Source organism: Pomacea canaliculata, linkage group LG3, assembly GCF_003073045.1.
Source record: "Pomacea canaliculata isolate SZHN2017 linkage group LG3, ASM307304v1, whole genome shotgun sequence".
Lineage (NCBI taxonomy): Eukaryota > Metazoa > Mollusca > Gastropoda > Architaenioglossa > Ampullariidae > Pomacea > Pomacea canaliculata.
Genome location: NC_037592.1, coordinates 16038158 through 16056714, shown reverse-complemented (window position 1 = coordinate 16056714; position 18557 = coordinate 16038158). Strand labels below are relative to the sequence as shown.

Sequence of the window (18557 nt, the reverse complement as noted above, 5' to 3'; positions counted from 1 at the left end):
AATGGTAGATGTTAATAATAGAACATAGACAGGGCAAACACTTTAGACAAAAATCTTCCAGGGTCTGTTTCAGGTCCTGCATGGAAGCGTCTAAGTCGGGTAAAAATGCGTGCGTGCAGTGAGACATTGTTCTTGAAATAAATCAAGCATTCATACACTCTGTTGCTCACATCGTCATCTGTTAACGTGTATAGGACAAAAAGCCAAGCAATCACACCCACAAATGCACGCAAACCGACGAACACAGCATGTCAATCTGCCTTGTCCAGGATTGTCGCAAGCCATACACATAACTTGTCTACCTTCTGTAGGCTTGTCTCAGCTGCACACAGCTCTCGACCTTGTCCTAGCCTCGCATATACAGCTCATCTGCCTTGTGGGGTTTATTGCAGCCTACACACAGCTCATCTACTTTACTTAGGCTTGTACTAATCGCATATGTAGCTCGTATGCCTTGTGTAGCTTGCCCCAGTCACACACACACCTTTTTACCTGCCGTACACCCAACTATGTAGTCTTCATTACCTACTTTGTCCGAGCCGTATGCACAGCTTTCTACCTTGTCGAGCTTGTCCTAGCTGGCCACATCGAAACACTGACAAGTGCAAAAAAAAAAAAAAAAAAAAAGGCTGATCATCAAACAACTCTTGTAACGGACAAATGTTGACTTTTTTAAAACTCTCATTTTATTACAGAAATCAATGAATAAAAACTGATTATATGACTATGTGACAATGTGTGTAAAACTGCGCTAGAATGTATGTTGAAAAGCAGACCCACATACATCCATACAGAATGAAAAAAAATAAATTCCTGCAGTGAAGAAAAAAAAATTTCTAAAAGACGTGAATGTAGCTTCCCTTTGATGATCAACAAGGCCACATGGAACAGAAACATTGCAAACAAAATTAATCTGCAGGATCATGATGATTTTTTCCAGCATCCTGAATATCGAATGCCTAATAATTATTAGAGGTATGCTCCATGGCTAATGTGGTCAAATTCTTTGTGGTTAATCTGCGGTTTTGTAATTTAACGCAACTATCATAGAAAGAAAATTGCATCACAGATGCAATGATGATTCAAAATCTTCATATATACAGACACACACATATTCAACCACTTTTAGGGCAAATTCTGCTAATGTAAATGTAAGTAAAAAAATTATAAGCTGTGTAAAATTTCGAAAGGTATGAACACAGCATTGAAAAGCTTATAAATACATCACATTTCCTCCTATTCCAACTATATTATAAAAATATATATCAGAAATATAACCACTTTTATAATGTGGTGTTAAACGGATCAAACGCCTCAGTTGCTGGAAGCACAAAGGTAGGCTGTAATGCATCGCATGCATTGGGCAAAGACTTCATCAAAGGGTTCCATGCCAGGGAGCTGCAATAGACAGAAACTATCGAGTGACACAGGGGTCTGAATAGACAGAACTCTCTTTCAAAACTCTAGATAATGGTTGTCGGTGGAATCTTAAATCTATACCTTAAAATACATAACTTTCTAGAATGAACATAATGACATATGTGATATCATAGAAAATAGAGGACAATGCTGATAAATCAAATTCAAATGCTACTAATGAGAAATAATCTAAAATTAAATAATGGTTATTTTCACATCTTTGAAACACAATGGACAATATAGTGCAATTTCTATTTGTCATGAACCTGCTATTTTTTAAAATCAATTAAATGGGAAGGGATAGCAGGCAGATAACAAGTGATTTTCATGGGAGTGCATGTGTCTCGTGACAGTCGTTTTTTCTTTGATGTAACATCATTGAGAGACTTCACTAGTGTAAACTGTGAATGGAAGGGATAAGATCAAGGAGTGATTTTGTACACGTTTCATTGTGGAGTATTTTCCTCCTTGACTGGGTCAATAAACCAGATGGTTTTCCACAATGCTGTCCTGATCAGACTTGTTAAAAGAGTGTAATTAGAAGAGTGAAAACTTGTTGAAGTCAGTTTTCTTTTTGAATCTTTCTTTGAATAAGTTTTTGACTGAATGTAAATTATTTACTGGGGAATATTTTATTAGTAGTATTGAAAATTTAAGCTTAATGGTTATTACATTTTAAAGACTGTAATTTTTCTGTCCTGATTTTTTTTTCTTTCTTTTATTGGTGTGTTCTTTATATATTGGTAGGCTGGATCTTGTTGGCCTTCGAGAGGGGCAGCAACCAGAAAAAGACTGTCATGTTCACAAACTTCTTTACTCTCAAGTCTGTGTCTGTGTTCTTTTCATGTTGTAGGGCCTTTCTACCGAAGTAACTGTATCTTTTTATCTTTAATGGGGTATTATGGTTTCAATGTGTCTTAACGAAAGTCTGTAAAATACTTTCATCATTTTATGTGTTGAACAATAAAAATATATTTGTTTCTAAAATTCACATTTCTGGAACTGTCTATCTTGTCTGAAACTATGTATAGAGTTGTACATGCAACTTTGTATGCAAAAACTTACAAAATAAGGATCTTTTATAATTGTCTCTTTGTTTGGGTCCCACTCTCCAAGAAGATGTAGTCTAGAATGGCATCTTCCTCTAGGTTTCAAGTCTTCCAAGTCACTGCAATAGTTAGTAAGAATCATAGCACCATCCGCCAGCAGCTAGCAGTAATGACCTGCATTGAATTTAGATCTGCACTGTCTGAAATGCATCTGGTCACACAAACACATCTTAAAATTTTGAATGAAGCCATAAGATTTTAATCAACTTGTCTCTCTTGCACTAGACACACACACCTCTCTCAACATTCTCCACAGAAACATGACCAGCACCATGCATAAAATGAGGTTGACCATATTGCTGTCAGGATTGTACATGGAAATGCTTACATTATGATTTAGGCTTATCTGTGTACAAATTTGATTTGACTTCTTTGCATGTATGGACTTTTGAATAGATATTTAGAATGTATACCAATGGGACTGTTTATGTATTCCTGTAATGAAAAGTAATGATCATGAACATTTAGCATGCACATGGAGGAGATAATGGCATTTACAAGGAGTCCACACACAAACAAATTAGTGAGAAGTATTTAGCACTGAAGCATCTGACATAATTTATACACACTGATACCTGCCTCTAATAAGATGAGAATATGGCAATCAGTCTGCTGCTAATATACAATTGTCTTGCTGGTGCTGAGAAACTCTTGCACACATAGAATCACTGGCAGATGATAATTATGTGGCACTGAGACATCCTGAAAATGATTTAATGGTGTCCTACTGACAATGGAAGCGTGCCCATCTCCAAACACACCTATTTTTATTAGACTGTGTATTTCACACAACTGAACCAAAAGAAAAATTACCTTATATTTGCATGATCCATGCCAAAAATCATGTCAAACGTATTGAAGTCCTCATCTGTTATCTGCACAAAGAAAACATAAAAAGGAAGAAAAACTAAAAACATCAAATTCTGAGATATTACTCTTATGCTCTCATTAAACGTATATTTTAAATCAAATACACAGAATAATAATTATCTTATCAAGAAAAATTAACCATATATGAGCTGTTTTTGTGCACTGTGATGATGATGACAATGATTGATTACAATAATAAAAAGATAATGAAAGCATCATAAACATATTTAATTTACACTTTAATGCTTGCATGCACATTCTGTGCTCTCTGAATTTGAGTTATTCATTTTCTCTCTCTGTTGTCTGTGCTTACCAGTCTTGCTTTGTGTTTGTAACCTTTAATACCATTTTTTTCTAGAACTTGAATGGTTCGTCGGTCTGGTGGACACCCGACATTGTAGTCAGCTGTTGCAGCACTGTCAATAATCCACTATAAAATCATAACACATACTGAAAATTTGTGCGTACAATTAAACACAACATTTAATGTTATATGAGAAATCAACATTTGCAGAACAGCATTGAATTTTTTTTATTTTGCACAAAAAAATGTTAAGAACTGATATTATTACCCCTACACACAATCTCACATTGTACCCAGGATTTTGACGATGCTGACTTATTTCTTAATCCTAATCATGTTAAGAATCAAATTTAAAAAGTCACTGAAAAATCGATTTTGGTTTTCAAAATACCATATGGTCTGTCATTAATAGAAACTGCGTGTTTACCTTATGTTCCTCTCCCCGTTCTTTCACTAAATGCTGCATGATTGCTTCAGCTGTGGGAGATCTGCATATGTTGCCTGAAAATTTTGTAAAGGCACTCTCATCAGATGACAGAGATCACAGTTTTACCACTCACACTACTTTGAAAGTCGGATGAAGAAGACCTGCGATCGTATTTTCGAAAATATATTTCGTTCATAATACTATATGATATATACTATTATATACGATAGAATACTATTTCATCCTGCACTTACTTCATTGAGAAAGCAATAGGAACAAATGTCCCCCCCCCATTCCTTTCTTTATAAAAGCAGACGACACGTTGCAATCTTATTCTCTAGGCCTCATATTAAGCCAAGGGAGGTAAACTCGACTTCACCACCATAACATTCATCCCCCTAAAAAGCTTAATGTCTCGATCAGCAAATTAATTTTAGATTAAAGAATAAAAAACATAAATAAAAGTTCATCAGATTTTTGTCCAGTGGTTCCACTTACCTAAACATACAAATAGAACTGACTTCTTGCTAGTAGACGATGCCATTTGAGTACCTCACTCGTGTGGTCACTCAAGTGAGGCTACCGGAAGTTGATTATCTGCTGCTGTCTGGCTGACGAGTTCCTAGCATTCTTCTTGTAAGTATAACAATTATTATATTATATCATCATACTTTTAGGCTTATTTACTTGACGGTTATTTTATTTCCTTTATCATGACTGGTGAGTCTCTCTGATTTATAATGATACATCGTGGAAAGGGCTGGTTACGTCGTTGCTCAATGATCTTTAAATGGCAAAGCTTCATTCATAGTCTTATTGTGTGAATTAAAATTGACAGTTCTAATATACTGTGTAGCTGCTAATAGTGTTATAAATATTATGTTAGCAGTTTTTTAATTATTGTTATTATTATTTGTATAGAGCTATTAGTCGAACTTTTTGAATTTAAGAGAAATTATCTGGAATAAAAAATGTAGGTGCTTACCAGCTTTTACCGACCTGAGGACGATTGATTTACAGAAACTGGAACCAGGCACAGAGGCAGGTGTGTCACTTGGATCGGTGCATCAGTGCATGCCAGTACCACATACTAACGCTTGCTTTTTTGTAACTAGGAACTCGGGATTAGCTCGTGTTGCTGTTTCTTACAATTAAATAGACTAGAACCTCACTTGCAAGAATTCTACATTTTTACTAACATTTAAAACGTAGTAGTGAACCTTAAATAATGAACTAGTGGCACATATGAAACTTTATTCATTGATAGAAAAGCCTATCACAATGACTGTTATTTAAAATTTAACTAAAAAGTGTAGTAAATATTTTAATGAGTTCGACCTCTGTAGTTTTAACACATTTTTTCTGCGTGGGATTTCAGTTTATATGATTTATTGTGTACCTTGAAGTAGACCATCTGTACCTTTAACTCAGCTTCAGTCGGCATTCAGTTTGCTTCTTCTTGTTATAATTAAAAGTAACTTTCTTTTATTTAAATGTACTATCTATGCCTCCTAGAATTTGTAGACAACAGGTACACTTGGAAATATTAGGTACTGATTTGTGAATAATTAGTCACAATGTACTCCTTGCTCTCATATAACAGTCACACCCACAAAAAAAAATGATCATTAAAAATGTTTTAATAACAAGAACCAAAAAACCACAGTAAAAGCATAATAGCACAAAATGCTAATATTAACAATATTTACAGAGATATTGGATGATCTCTAATTTATGACAAAATGCTAAGTTGAAAGTTTGATCTGGGTATATTACAACAATGTCTCAACAAGCCTCACTCCACTCAGGGGAAGTTTAGAGTGGTTAAGTTAACTTTTCAGTCAAATTTATGAATGTAATGTCCTATGATGTGCATAGCCCATTTTAACTTGTACTGTATACTTTACACATAAATTTGTATCTTTGGTGCTTGCAACTGTTTTCTTACAGGGCTAAATTCATGTCAACAGAATTCACATTTAATGGCTTTTCTGATCTTGCCATTTCTGAATATTTTGTAAATTGCCTCTAAAAAAAAGAAGTTACCCACTACCACTGCCACTACTCTGTTCCTCCTGTTCTAAAACAAAGGCACTTAAGGTCCTGCTGAGACTGTTGGTTTAGTTGAATGGCTTAGAATAGAGTGAAGGACTTCCCTGCATTCTTGCCAAAAGTAGACCTAATGGCCATTGAGGAAAAAACCCTTTGAATTCTTATCTTTCTACTGAATCCCATTTTCCCGAACTAAATAAATCACCTCAGTGATAATTAGTTAATCTGTTCATCTGATAATCATTCTGAACCCACTTGACCCCGTAGGACCCATGTGCACATGCTGGTCAGGTGTCCCAGAGAAAAAGATAAAACTTATTTTGACTTCTATTCAAGTCCAGTGTTAAACATTTGTCAGAAAAAATTTATCTGTAGAGCCTTGTCTTAGTGCCTTTTTTTTCAGACATTTGTCAATTATTTGCACAAGTTAATTCTTAAAAGTTATTTTTTGTTTTTTTACTCTTGCAGTTTTAGGCATGTGTGTACACCTTAGGTTTTCCAACTGGAGGAGTTAGTGTGGCTCCTTTCCCAATATCCGGAGTCTCCAACCATGGCCACCGGTGGGAAACCAGTCCCGGTGCCTAGGGGCTCTCGGGCATCCAGAGAACATGGGCAGAGTTCTTTGCACTCTCAGCTTGGTGGCCGCAGCATGGCAACACTAGCTGCAGATGCAGCTGCTAGCGTGGCTCAATCTCATGCACAGAGGAGTCAAATGCATGGTCAGATGAATGAGGCAAGGGCTAAAACTGTGCTTAAAGAAGCAGTGGACGCTGTAGTAAACAGCTTTGCAAAGCACACCCATGGTTATGGCAGAGGTAAGTATATGAAAAGTTGAAATTATTAAAACAACAAGATTTACTTTTCATTCTGAGAAAACTTTATGTCTAAAGAAAACTACATGAAGTTTTATCATAGGGTTTTATTCTTTAGTAGTGAAAAACTTTCTTTGAAGATAAATTATTTTAAAACTGTTTATATGTTCTGAAAAAGACAACAATGCTCATAACGATTGAAGTAACCTAGAGGGCACAGTGTTTGTTAACATTCCAATGACTAAGTACCAGTCTATTTTCAAAATTAAAGCAGGATAAATGTGTTTACTTATTTCCCAAGTCTGAGCCAATAGCCTTGCTTCTTTAGTAACACGCAGGTCCTCAAGCATCCACACTTGTGCAATGAAAGAAGTTGAAACCATGACTTTGTTTTTATGAGATAAGTCTGTTTAAGACATTGACTCTCAGCTTTTCCTATTGTTTATAGGTTGGAGTATAGTGAAGTGGTGTGATTGAGTAGGAGGTTATTTGGATTTTGGAAACAGTAAACCATAATAAGCTAAGTCAATCATTTGAAGAACATATACTCCGCTACTTTTTATACATGTATTTAGATCCATCAGTTTTGACATTAGTAAAAATAAAGTAATAAAAACATAATATTAAAGACATAATACTAAAAACGTTTGGATGCAAAATAATCTTTTATTGTTTGTTCCAGTAAATGTTGTGGAAGCCCTCCAGGAATTTTGGCAGATGAAGCTAGAGCGAGGGGCAGATTTAAAGAATGGGGCTCTTGTGGTCTATGAGTCACAGCCTACAACCACCCCACCTTATGTGTGTTTTGTTAGTCTTCCTGGGGGAAGCTGTTTTGGCAGTTTTCAGGTTAGGAAACTGTTGTCTATCCTTAACAGTGTGTGCGTTGTTAAGTGACACCTTACTGATACTGTACCAACAGAACTTCACTGGTAAAGTCATTTCAGTTAATTGCTTTTATTAGCAGTCTTGTGATGAGATTAATTGGTAAGTTTTATGTATACTGTATTTTAATAATTTTTTTTTTATTTATCACTTATTACCATCAGACAGTTCTCTTAGAAGGTTGTATGCATTTTACTAAAAACTCTGGTTTTGGATGCAGAACTCGCTCATTTGTTTGACTGCCATAAACAAATTAGGCATTATTCTGTTCAGAACTGTGCTACTAAGGCCGAAGCTCGCAGAAGTGCAGCCAAGATAGCACTCATGAATTCAGTGTTCAATGAACATCCTTCTCGTAAAATCACTGATGAGTTTCTTGACAAGGCTGTTGGTGATGCAATTTCATCATTTCAGGTAGTTTTGTTTTACCTACAGTCTTCAGCATTTTTACTCCATAAATTACTCATTCCGTATGAAATAGATTTTTTTCTGTTTAGCATCTTTTTTTGTGATTCAGCGTAAATATAAATTCAGCCAGCTAAGAACACTAGTTTACAGTTTAACTGGGCTTAGGTACTTCCAGGGACTTTAGTCAACCCATTTCTGTCCCTAAAGCATTCAGGACATTTTAGCAGCCACTGTCTTAAGTGCATGATAAATTGGAGTAGGGAAATGTCTTGCCTTTGAAATATTAAAGAATTCTCTTTAGTATTGAGCATATAAATAAAGGCTGTTTGGCTGTTCTTAAAATCGCTCTTACAAAAAACAGATTTGAAGAAGGTTGAGTTCATCTGACCAGACATGATGAATTTCTAATTTGTCAATGAAGTTCATTTTTAGTTACTGAAAGAGCAAATCTTAATTCCAGATTTACTTTACAGGGTAGTTCTGCAGATGTAGATGACCCCAGCACTGGCATTGGAGCCTTCAAATTTATGCTAGAGGCCAACAAGGGTCGCTCCATGCTTGAGTTTCAAGAACTTATGACGGTCTTTCAGCTGCTTCATTGGAATGGTAGTCTCAAAGCTATGAGAGAGCGAAACTGCTCACGGCAGGAGGTAAGTAACAGAAAAATAGAGAATACTTGTTAGTACACTGTGAATCAGCTATGGTTTTGCAAAACACCTATATACATTTGGTTTTGTCAGCGATATACCCATAATTCACACCCTCTACCTTTGCCCCAATCTCAGCTGTTGTGGGATTTTTGACCACACATTTATGTTAGTGATTTATTAACGTGTGCAAAAACTTTAAAAATTATGCAATGTGATATGATTGTTTTCTTTGAAAATAAATATGCAGTAAGTCAAAGTTATAAAAGGAATATGAATAATGGTAACAATAAGTTAATTTTTGGAATAGATTTGAGTAATTCTTCAAAATGGTAGCATGTTACAGTGTTGATATAATTTTGAGCTGAAGCTAAATATATGGCTTAGGATTTTGTCTTTACTCTTGATGAAGAGCATTTGTTTGAACACATCACTGGTCTGTAGAATTATCAAGCACAATCATGCCTTTGGGGTAAGCTATGTTTCAAAATTTTACCAATTATGTACCTTAACCAAAGTTCCTATTAAATTTGTGCAGGTTCTGGCTCATTACTCACATCGGGCACTAGATGATGACATGCGCTCTCAAATGGCACTGGACTGGATAGCTAGAGAGCAAGAAACATCTGGCATCATTAGCCAGGAACTGGCTGTGGCAGAGCAGGAACTAGAAAGTGCTCGTCTAGCTGGAAGAGAATTACGTTTTTACAAGGAGAAGAGAGACATCCTTGTTTTGGCTCTCAGTCAGATTAGCCCAGTGGAAAGCCTGGCTTAAGCATGATATATTAAATAAAATGATGGGTGATTGGGATGGGTATGATATAAGATGTATGGGTAGGAGTAGGTGCTGTATTCTTTTGGTAAAACAGGGATACAGCTGTTGTGTCCTAATAATGATACTGATTACTATTTTAATCTTGTGATATTTTAACACTCTTAACTTTCCTCTCTTCTTATTTTTCTGTCTTTACATGATCTGAACAGTTTTTATTTAATGTGAGACTGCCATTTGATCACTCATTTTTTGTAGCGCTGGACAAAATTATGTACTGAAAAAAATTTGAGCAAGGGAACAAAAAGATAAACACACAAAACAAAAATGGAAATGTTTAGATTTTAGTAATATTTGGTATCATATGATCCTTTTGACATTTTTATCTTTCACTTTTCATTTTATTTTTAAGTTTTGATTTTCTCTCACTGTTCCAATACCTGTTAGAAACTAACCATTTAATGTGAACCTCTAAGCCTCATCTGTATTTTTACCAGAGACTGTACTGCAAATTGCATACTTATCTATCCATAGCTGTGAATTAGAAAGAACTTGCCAGAAGTCATGACATCTCGGTGTTTTAGGGATGTCTGCATCAATTTGTGGGAAAATAGCTGTGTATCTACCAAGGTGTATACATTGATGACTTAGTGTCATTGGTAACATTTGAAATAAATAAACACATGATAGAAAGTAACATCTAGTTTTCGTCACAAAATTCCATATTCATAAAGTGTGAAGAATTCAAGTTGGACCTCCTAGCGAGTTGTCTCAAGCAAGATACACTTAAAATATGGGTAAATGGCTATTTTCCTTGTCACCACAATTTTTACTGTTGTGTGTGAAAATATTTTCTTCTTCTTTGACATAATAAAGATGTCACCTGCAACCATAATTTATTTCACCACACGAGAAAGCTTCTGTTTGTATCTTTCTGTATTAGATTTTTAAAAAGAAGTAAAAGCTATTGTCGTATTGATTTAATAAAATTCTGCTTCAGCATGGGCTGTTGTGAAACATACAATTAAAAGTAACAATATCTGCAAACAGTAAATGGATGTATAGATGATTGAAGAAGCATCAATTTTCTTGTAGAAAAAAAAAATCTCTACTGTCCCTTTCACTACTTGGTGACCAAATTCAAATGTATTTCGTATAATTAAAAAATAATTTCTTATTTGGAATCCTTTTACTTGCGCAGACATTGAATTGTAAGATATAAATGTTTATTTTCCAGATCTTCACACACTGAGTGTGTTTTTGTTAATGTGTAATGTATATGGTGCTCTTAATTTGATGACAGATTTGATATTTGAAGAGGCGAATACCCAGGAATAGCTGCTGATTGAATGTTATAAATATAAAATTCACTTCTTGAGCCAAGAAATGGAAAAAGCTTATTTAGAATTTCACAATGAAATTTGAAAATAAATTTGCATTCTGAATTTGAAAACTGAAACGTTATAAAAACCTGTAGTTCTTATCTGAAAGGCTGATTTCCTGTACTTGTGTTGAAACTTTTATCTCTGGCAGTCTGTTTCATGCACAAGCCCTGATATAACCTTAGATGCTTGAATGGCATAAAACACAACAAACTCCTCCATGCCCAAATCATTAATGGGTTTTACAAATGTACAAGACTTTAATTTTTAGAGAAATTATAAGATGTGTTCTCTTAGATTTACAGTCTTCAGAATGTAGTGTGCAGTGTATTAGTGGCCATTCACAGTGTTTGTTGCCTTTGTGCCTTAGATGCTCCTTGTTTGTTAAAAAAATATTGTTAGCTATTTTTGTGCTTCCTGTAAATTGGTTGCTGACCATTTTGTCAAAATTGTTGGCTGAACTTATCTGCTTTATTTGGTTACTCCCTTTTTGCTCCATTTGAAGTTCATGGAAATATTTCTAAGCCAGAAAGGCAATAAAGACACATACTTTTCTAAAGTAAAAATTCTTGTTAAGAAAACTCATAAACATGTTAGTACATACTGTATTTGTTTTGTACATATGGCAGAAAACTAAGGTCACCTCACTGCCACCTTGTCATACAAGAATGAGATAGTTGCAGCTCCTGTCTGAGAAGGGTTTACTTTAAAAATGTATGGCTATTTACTGTGTTTGTGAGCATTCATTTTTCTCTTTTTTTGTTTTTAAACTGCTCTTAACTATTGCAGACTAGTTGAATTTTTTGGTGAGCCTTTTTTTATGTTGCATCTTTACTTGTTCCCATTACTTGAGATTCACAGCTCAGCTTGAGAAAGTTTGCAAACTGTACTGCTGTACAGATTGGCAAGGCTATTGCTTATGAATTTTAAGATAATTTTGTCATTATTAAAGGACTTTGCCATATGAGATTTTGAATGCAGTTAAAGGAAGAAATGTGCCTTTATCATTAGGGTTGTGTAAGTTCAGTCATCTAAAAGGATTTTTCAAAAGGGATGATGAATGCATCATCGTTTTCTTTATATGTTACTATAATAGTTGTTATTGTTCTGTCTTGTTGGCTGTGCAAATTTTAACGATATACAAGTGATAACATGAAGAATTCCTTATGGTGTATGTCATTGTTGTGGATGTTTTGCCACCTTATTGTTGTCGCACCTGAGTGGACTAGCTCACCGTATAGCATTCAATAGTTGCTGCGTAATCATAAAATTCATCTTATCATGGATGTACATACTGTAGGTCCATGATCTAAATTGCTTGCAAGGAGAAGCAGAACATTCAAATCAATCTTGTTTATTGATTTTTCACTTAAATTTTCAATTGCACACACAGTCATAACGAAAAACAAAAGCAAGAAAATGCACAGCACATATCAATAGCTTTCTATGAAATATGTTGCTGCTGTGTCGATTGAAAGAGATAAAATTGCAGTTAGATTAGTTTAAAATAATGCAGATAAAGTTGCACAGGTCTAATAAGTGTTTAAATTCTTTTCTGCTTTTCTTTTTTTTTTTTTATTGAAGAAATGATACCAAAAATGCTTAACTGTAAAATCTTGTACTAAGTATGTATGCTCACTGCAAGGATTTGAATTCACAAGTCATGTATTGTTGTGATCTGGAAAAGAAGGTATTAAAGAAAATTCAAAATCTAATATTTTCTCTTTTGAAGCTGTAAAGAGTGCTTTAAATAATAGTTTGTTGTATTACTATAACAAGGGTGCTCGTCAACAACTATCACATTTGTTTGTGGGCATAATAATTCTTATTTTCATTAAAGCTTTTCCTGTCTTGCGATAAATGCCTGGGGATTTTATTTTCTTCTGAATGCTTTGGGTGTTTTGCACAGATTATTAGTTTTGTTCGGAATTAGCGATGAACTCGCATTTCACAGTTTTCAAAAGAGTTTGAAGTTCGAACGGATCTAAACTGAAATATATGGTTCCCAGTCACTTAATCCCCAGACACTTCATCCCCGACACTTCATCCCCTAGACTTTTAATCCCCAGACACTTCATCCCCAGACACTTAATCCCTAAACTAAATCCTTAACTATAAAAATTATGAAGTCAGCGAAAAATTTAATTGAAATTCAAATTCAAATCATGCTTTTAACTTCAACGTCATTTGAACATCTACAACATTAGTTAAAGTTCATATAAGCTAGTAAATTTAATGTTCTTCAACAATATGATATGAAAATTGTTCTTGAGTGTTGGGGATGAAGTGTCTGGGGATGAAGTGTCTGGGGATTAAAAGTCTAGGGGATGAAGTGTCGGGGATGAAGTGTCTGGGGATTAAGTGACTGGACACCGAAATATATAGTTGTTTGGTTTATTTAGTAGGAGAGTGTTTCCACCTTGCGGCGAATTCGCACCGGAGAAAGCCTCCGACGCCCAGCTCTGCGAACAGGTCTCACATATATAGAATGTCCGAGGCGAGATCTGAACCCTGTGCAGCTCACTGCAGCCGTGATAAACGAGTGTTTTAACCACTACACCACCGGGCAACCCCTGAAATATATATTCGTGATCTTCGCTGCATAATAGAAAAAACGCTGTAATGCGTGACAAGTGTGACACCCCTTGATCTACTTTTAATAAGACACGATAAAAATCGTGAGATATTTGATTGAGAACAAAATGTGTCTGATCATTAACTGTACTTTGCAAAAGGAATGAGCTAACAGCAACACAACAACTTTGTCCGGGAGCGGGCCATTGAGCCATCAGTTGTCTCCCTTCAGGGTAAGCAGGAAGTGCCACGTTAAGTTTTATCACTTGCGAAAATGGCGTCAAGTCTGAGGGAAAAGCAGGTGACAGCCTTGAAACGCATGCTGAACTTTAATGTACCGTTTACAAAAGCGACTGTTGCTGAACCGCAGTGGAAGATACTCGTGTACGACCGGTGTGGGCAAGATATTATCTCACCACTACTCACTGTGAAGGAACTGCGAGACTTGGGTGTAACGCTTCATCTTAATCTCCATACAGACAGAGATCCTATACCTGATGTTCCAGTTATTTATTTCGTAATGCCTACGGACGACAACATTCAACGTATTTGTCGAGACTTTCAGAACGGTTTGTATGAGTCATACTATCTTAATTTCATATCTGCTGTGTCCAGGCAAAAACTTGAGGATATAGCTAGTGCTGCAGTTCAAAGTGGCACCGTTCATCAAGTGTCGAAGGTTGTTGACCAGTATTTGAACTTTATCTCTTTGGAAGACGATCTCTTTACTCTTCGTCACCAAGACAGGGAAGCGATATCATACTATGCGATCAATCGGGGTGATGTGAAAGATTCCGAGATGGAAGCGATCATGGATGTCATTGTTGACAGTTTGTTTTCTGTGTTTGTTACTATGGGTACTGTACCCATCATAAGATGTCCAAGAGGTAACGCGGCAGAAATGGTTTCAGAAAAACTTGATAAGAAGCTGCGTGATAATTTGCGTGATGCTCGCAATAGCCTTTTTGCATCAGATGCTGTGCCTGGTCAGTTTAGTTTTCAAAGACCACTACTAGTGGTACTGGATAGAAACCAGGATCTAGCCACAATGCTGCATCATACTTGGACCTATCAAGCCCTTGCTCATGATGTCCTGGATCTGCGTTTAAACAGAGTTGAGATTGAAGAGGTGATCGATGAAGGCATCCACTCACCCTCCCGTAAGCCTCGCACAAAAAAGAAGGCATATGATATGAATACCAAAGACAAATTTTGGATGGCACAGAAAGGCAGCCCATTTCCAACTGTTGCTGAAGCAGTACAGGAAGAGCTGGATGCTTATCGTACAGAAGAGGATGAAGTAAAGAAGTTGAAAGCTGCTATGGGTTTGGAAGGAGAAGATGTATCAGCCATCAGCATGCTTTCTGACAGCACTGCCAAACTCACATCCGCTGTCAGTTCGCTTCCAGAGCTTTTAGAGAGAAAGCGACTGATTGACATGCACACCAACATTGCTACAGCCCTCCTGGAACAGATTAAGCAGCGGAAACTAGACACTTACTTTGAAACAGAAGAGCGCATGATGAGCAAGTCAACTCTTAGCCAGTCTTTGATGGATATCATTTCAGATCCAGAGGCTGGCAAGCCAGAGGATAAGGTGCGCCTCTTTATCATTGCACTGATCTGTGGACCACCAATGTCAGAAGCAGAAATTGATCAGTATTGTGTTGCTTTGCAGGCTAGCAATTGTGACCTAACACCTGTGCAGTATGTTCGAAGGTGGAAGTCATACAGCAAGATCACTGCCACCCCTAGCCTGTATACTGGTGGGAGTATCAGCACAACAGGCATGTTCACTAATCTTTTGTCCAAGGGCAGCAGCTTTGTCATGGAAGGTGTTAAGAATCTTGTTGTCAAGCGTCATAATCTACCAGCCACACGCATAGTTGATGCCCTTATGGAGCTTAAGTCTCTTCAGGATGTTGAGGACTATCGTTACTTTGACCCCAAGATGTTGCGTGCAGACAGCGCCAACGTTCCACGGAACAAGTCCCCGTTTCAGGAGGCATATGTCTTCATGGTTGGAGGAGGTAACTACATTGAATATCAGAATCTTGTGGATTATGCTCGCTCCAAGGCGGCTGTGGCACAGAAAAAAATTATATATGGTTGTAGTGACTTAGTCTATGCAACAATGTTTCTAAAACAGTTGGCACAACTAGGAAAGGAAATATGAACAAATAATATAATAAATGTTATGCCCTGGACTTGTTTATCATCATGCTCAACAGATATGATATTCTTGCTGTTTTCGTTTGAGGATGATTATTTCTGCATTAGTGCATCTGTGTGGTGTAAGTAATGTGGGTATAACTATTGAACAGTAGATAATGCCACACACTATTACTGCGGTTGTCACTAGAGCATATGTCTTCAGTAAAATGTGAAATGAAGTTGCCAAGGTATGGTCATGATTCTTTGTTTTCTTGCAGTTGTCGCCTTTTTAATTGAAAAATGGCATGCTTATTGCTGTGGTGTAAATTTACTCAACTCGCAGATGGAGTAGTTCATTATCATTCTAAATATTGTTTTTTTTTATAATTTTGTATTTATTGCAAGTAAAAAAGCTTTAGTTAGATAATTTAAAATTCACAGACATGTTGGGCGGTAATTTGAATGCTGGGTTGTAATGTTGCGCATTTACTTGTTTGGATTTTTTAATTTATAATCAATGGGTCTTTGGAATAGATAAAATCTGGGTGCACAGCTGGAGAGCATGAATAAATGGGTAAATATTATTAAGCAGTGCCAAAAAGTTTTGCAAACAAAGGGCCAACATGCTAACAGTAGTAAAACACTGGCTGTTGACTTTATAATGAAAATTATGTGTCCCTGGGTTCAGGAGACCCATCATTATGACTATGTGTATCACTATGTGTTCACGGAGCTGGTCATTTAGGTCCTCCCTCCCCCTCAAGTACTTTGGTTTTCAATTCCTTTATCATTCTCCTCTTCGTAGAGCAAAATCACAGGTGGTAGCACTTTCAGTTTGAATAACCAGCCAAAGGAAGGGGGGGGGGGAAGTTTTAGTATCTAACTAAATGAACTTCTTTCTTATCTCAAAGAAGTTTCATAGTTATTAAAAATAATCTGTTAAAATTTTTGTCACCTTATCTTTAATTCTACTTTCCATAGCAGAATGCTATTGCGGTTACTATGGTTTACATTGTATAAAATGTATGTACAAGATAAGGACAAAAAAAAAAAAGAAAAGAAAAGATGATGACAACCATTAAAGGATTACATTTTTTTTATTCGTAGTAATGGAATGAGTCTTAGAGGTGGGAGTGTCAGTTTCTAGAATTGTATGGGGTGTCTTTGACGTTAAGGCATCTTCCATGTATATTCTATATATATATATGTGCATGTCCAAGTGTGTGTGTGTATTTTTTATGAGGCATGTCTTTCAGATGCATTTGTAAATGTTAATTTATGTAACTTTTTAAAAAAAGAAAATAAATTGTCCTTATTCTGATGTGAATATTTGACAGTGTTGTGTCCAAGTTTTAATAATTTTGTCTCCAGTTTTTTTGACAAGTTTTGAGTGAAAGTATTGAAATTTGGTTGAGTTTATTTGATAAATTTGTTTGGGGCCTGTCATCAGAGTACAAACGGCAAATTCCCTGCTTCATAATTTTCTTTCTATTATTACTTTGAATCCATGCATCTTTAGATATTTAGAAATATTTTTACTAAAAGTGTTAGTTGAGGTGGTTATTTGGCAGAGCAAACGTCACCACATTATACTAAAATAACCATAAAACCTGTCATTATTGCTATTATCTGGAATTTCTTGGGCATTTTGTGAATTTAATTTTTTTAATAACTAGCTGCAGGTTCTCAGTCTAGTATTAGATGTTGATAACAAAATTATTAAATTGTAAAATGTGAGGTATATGTAGTTAGTCTAATTTGGTCTTCAGGTCTGTATGGTTGTCTTGATATAAATCTGAGGGAAATGCTGTTAGATTTCACCATTCATCCAGGTTTTTAGTGGTGATGCAATTAACATACTGAATTTGATGTGTAACAATATTGCTTAGTGTTGTGTTGGCATGCAAAGCTTAATTTTTGTAACAGAAAGGATTTTGAGTCCATCAGAGAGACATCCAATTTTCTAAATGCTATTAAAGTTTACTGCACAGAATGTAAATTTGAATATTTTAGGATGTAGTCTAACAGTTATAGAGCTAATGGTTTTAGGGCCTCTGATCAGTGAGCCCTCCTTTGATGGTTTTGGTCAGTGAACCATGACCCAGATAGCTGTATCCTATATGCCAGGTTTTTAGTGGCAGCACATTAGGCATAAATACAAAATACTTGGCTGCTGTATCTGAACACTGGTGAATTATAAAGACTTTTTACCTATTGTGCTTGACAATATTCCTTGCACATCCCAGTAGTATCTCACTGAGCTTTATGTTGCTGTTTAATCTTTAAAGGGAGTTGTTATGTAGGTTAGTAACCACTTTCATTATGTAATGTGATAAGCCTTGAAATGTGTGAAAAGTGTTAAATTTGAATCCACCTGAGAATGTGTCAGAATTTCATTATCTGCAGTGTTGGCCATATACTTTTTGTGAAAGCAAGGGCTTTTTTAAGCAATATGCATTCCTTGAGATATCTACATGCCCAACATGTTAGGTTTGGGTTTTTTATGAGTTATTTTGCCTGCTTTGCTTTAAGTTGAAGCTACCAGGTGGATTTCTAGATGAGCATGAGTGATTTCTTGTAATATTAAGAAAACTTCAGACTTTGCCTATAAGTGTATTGTTTGTGAACAACTATGACAATTGGATATAATGTGCATTGATGTTAATGATTATCTATTTCTTGAATAAAATATCCACAAAATATTGCTTTTTTTAGTTTTAGATTTGTATTTGTGTTGTATCAATA

General features: G+C 35.8%; 3 protein-coding genes across 6 annotated transcripts; 2 read left to right on the top strand and 1 right to left on the bottom strand.

Annotated features, from left to right (window-relative positions):
• Positions 1-663: 663 nt before the first annotated feature.
• On the bottom strand, positions 664-4759 carry LOC112559754 (low molecular weight phosphotyrosine protein phosphatase-like). Of its 2 annotated transcripts, none has more exons than XM_025231140.1 (6): positions 4628-4759; positions 4130-4203; positions 3712-3828; positions 3342-3403; positions 2485-2587; positions 664-1398 (listed from the first exon to the last, which is right to left on the bottom strand). In XM_025231140.1, exons 1-6 carry the CDS (start codon positions 4671-4673, stop codon positions 1315-1317), a joined length of 486 nt encoding a protein of 161 aa, XP_025086925.1. In that variant the 5' UTR covers positions 4674-4759; the 3' UTR covers positions 664-1314. The 2 variants fall into 2 exon arrangements, with proteins under 2 accessions (XP_025086925.1, XP_025086926.1); XM_025231141.1 differs by lacking the exon at positions 4628-4759 and adding an exon at positions 4384-4482.
• Positions 4650-12941, top strand: LOC112559753 (protein limb expression 1 homolog). 3 transcript variants are annotated; one of them, XM_025231138.1, is made up of 7 exons: positions 4703-4765; positions 5107-5174; positions 6650-6996; positions 7676-7839; positions 8149-8289; positions 8757-8933; positions 9469-12941. In XM_025231138.1, the coding sequence occupies exons 3-7, from the start codon at positions 6732-6734 to the stop codon at positions 9703-9705; spliced, it is 984 nt and encodes a 327-aa protein (XP_025086923.1). In that variant the 5' UTR covers positions 4703-4765; positions 5107-5174; positions 6650-6731; the 3' UTR covers positions 9706-12941. The 3 variants fall into 3 exon arrangements, with proteins under 3 accessions (XP_025086922.1, XP_025086923.1, XP_025086924.1); XM_025231139.1 differs by having other exon boundaries at positions 4712-4765; positions 5150-5174; XM_025231137.1 differs by lacking the exon at positions 5107-5174 and having other exon boundaries at positions 4650-4765.
• A 938-nt stretch (positions 12942-13879) lies between these two features.
• LOC112558545 (sec1 family domain-containing protein 1-like) lies at positions 13880-18514 on the top strand. The gene has a single exon (XM_025229045.1). The coding sequence runs from the start codon at positions 13933-13935 to the stop codon at positions 15832-15834; it is 1902 nt and encodes a 633-aa protein (XP_025084830.1). The 5' UTR covers positions 13880-13932; the 3' UTR covers positions 15835-18514.
• The last annotated feature ends 43 nt before the right edge of the window (positions 18515-18557 follow it).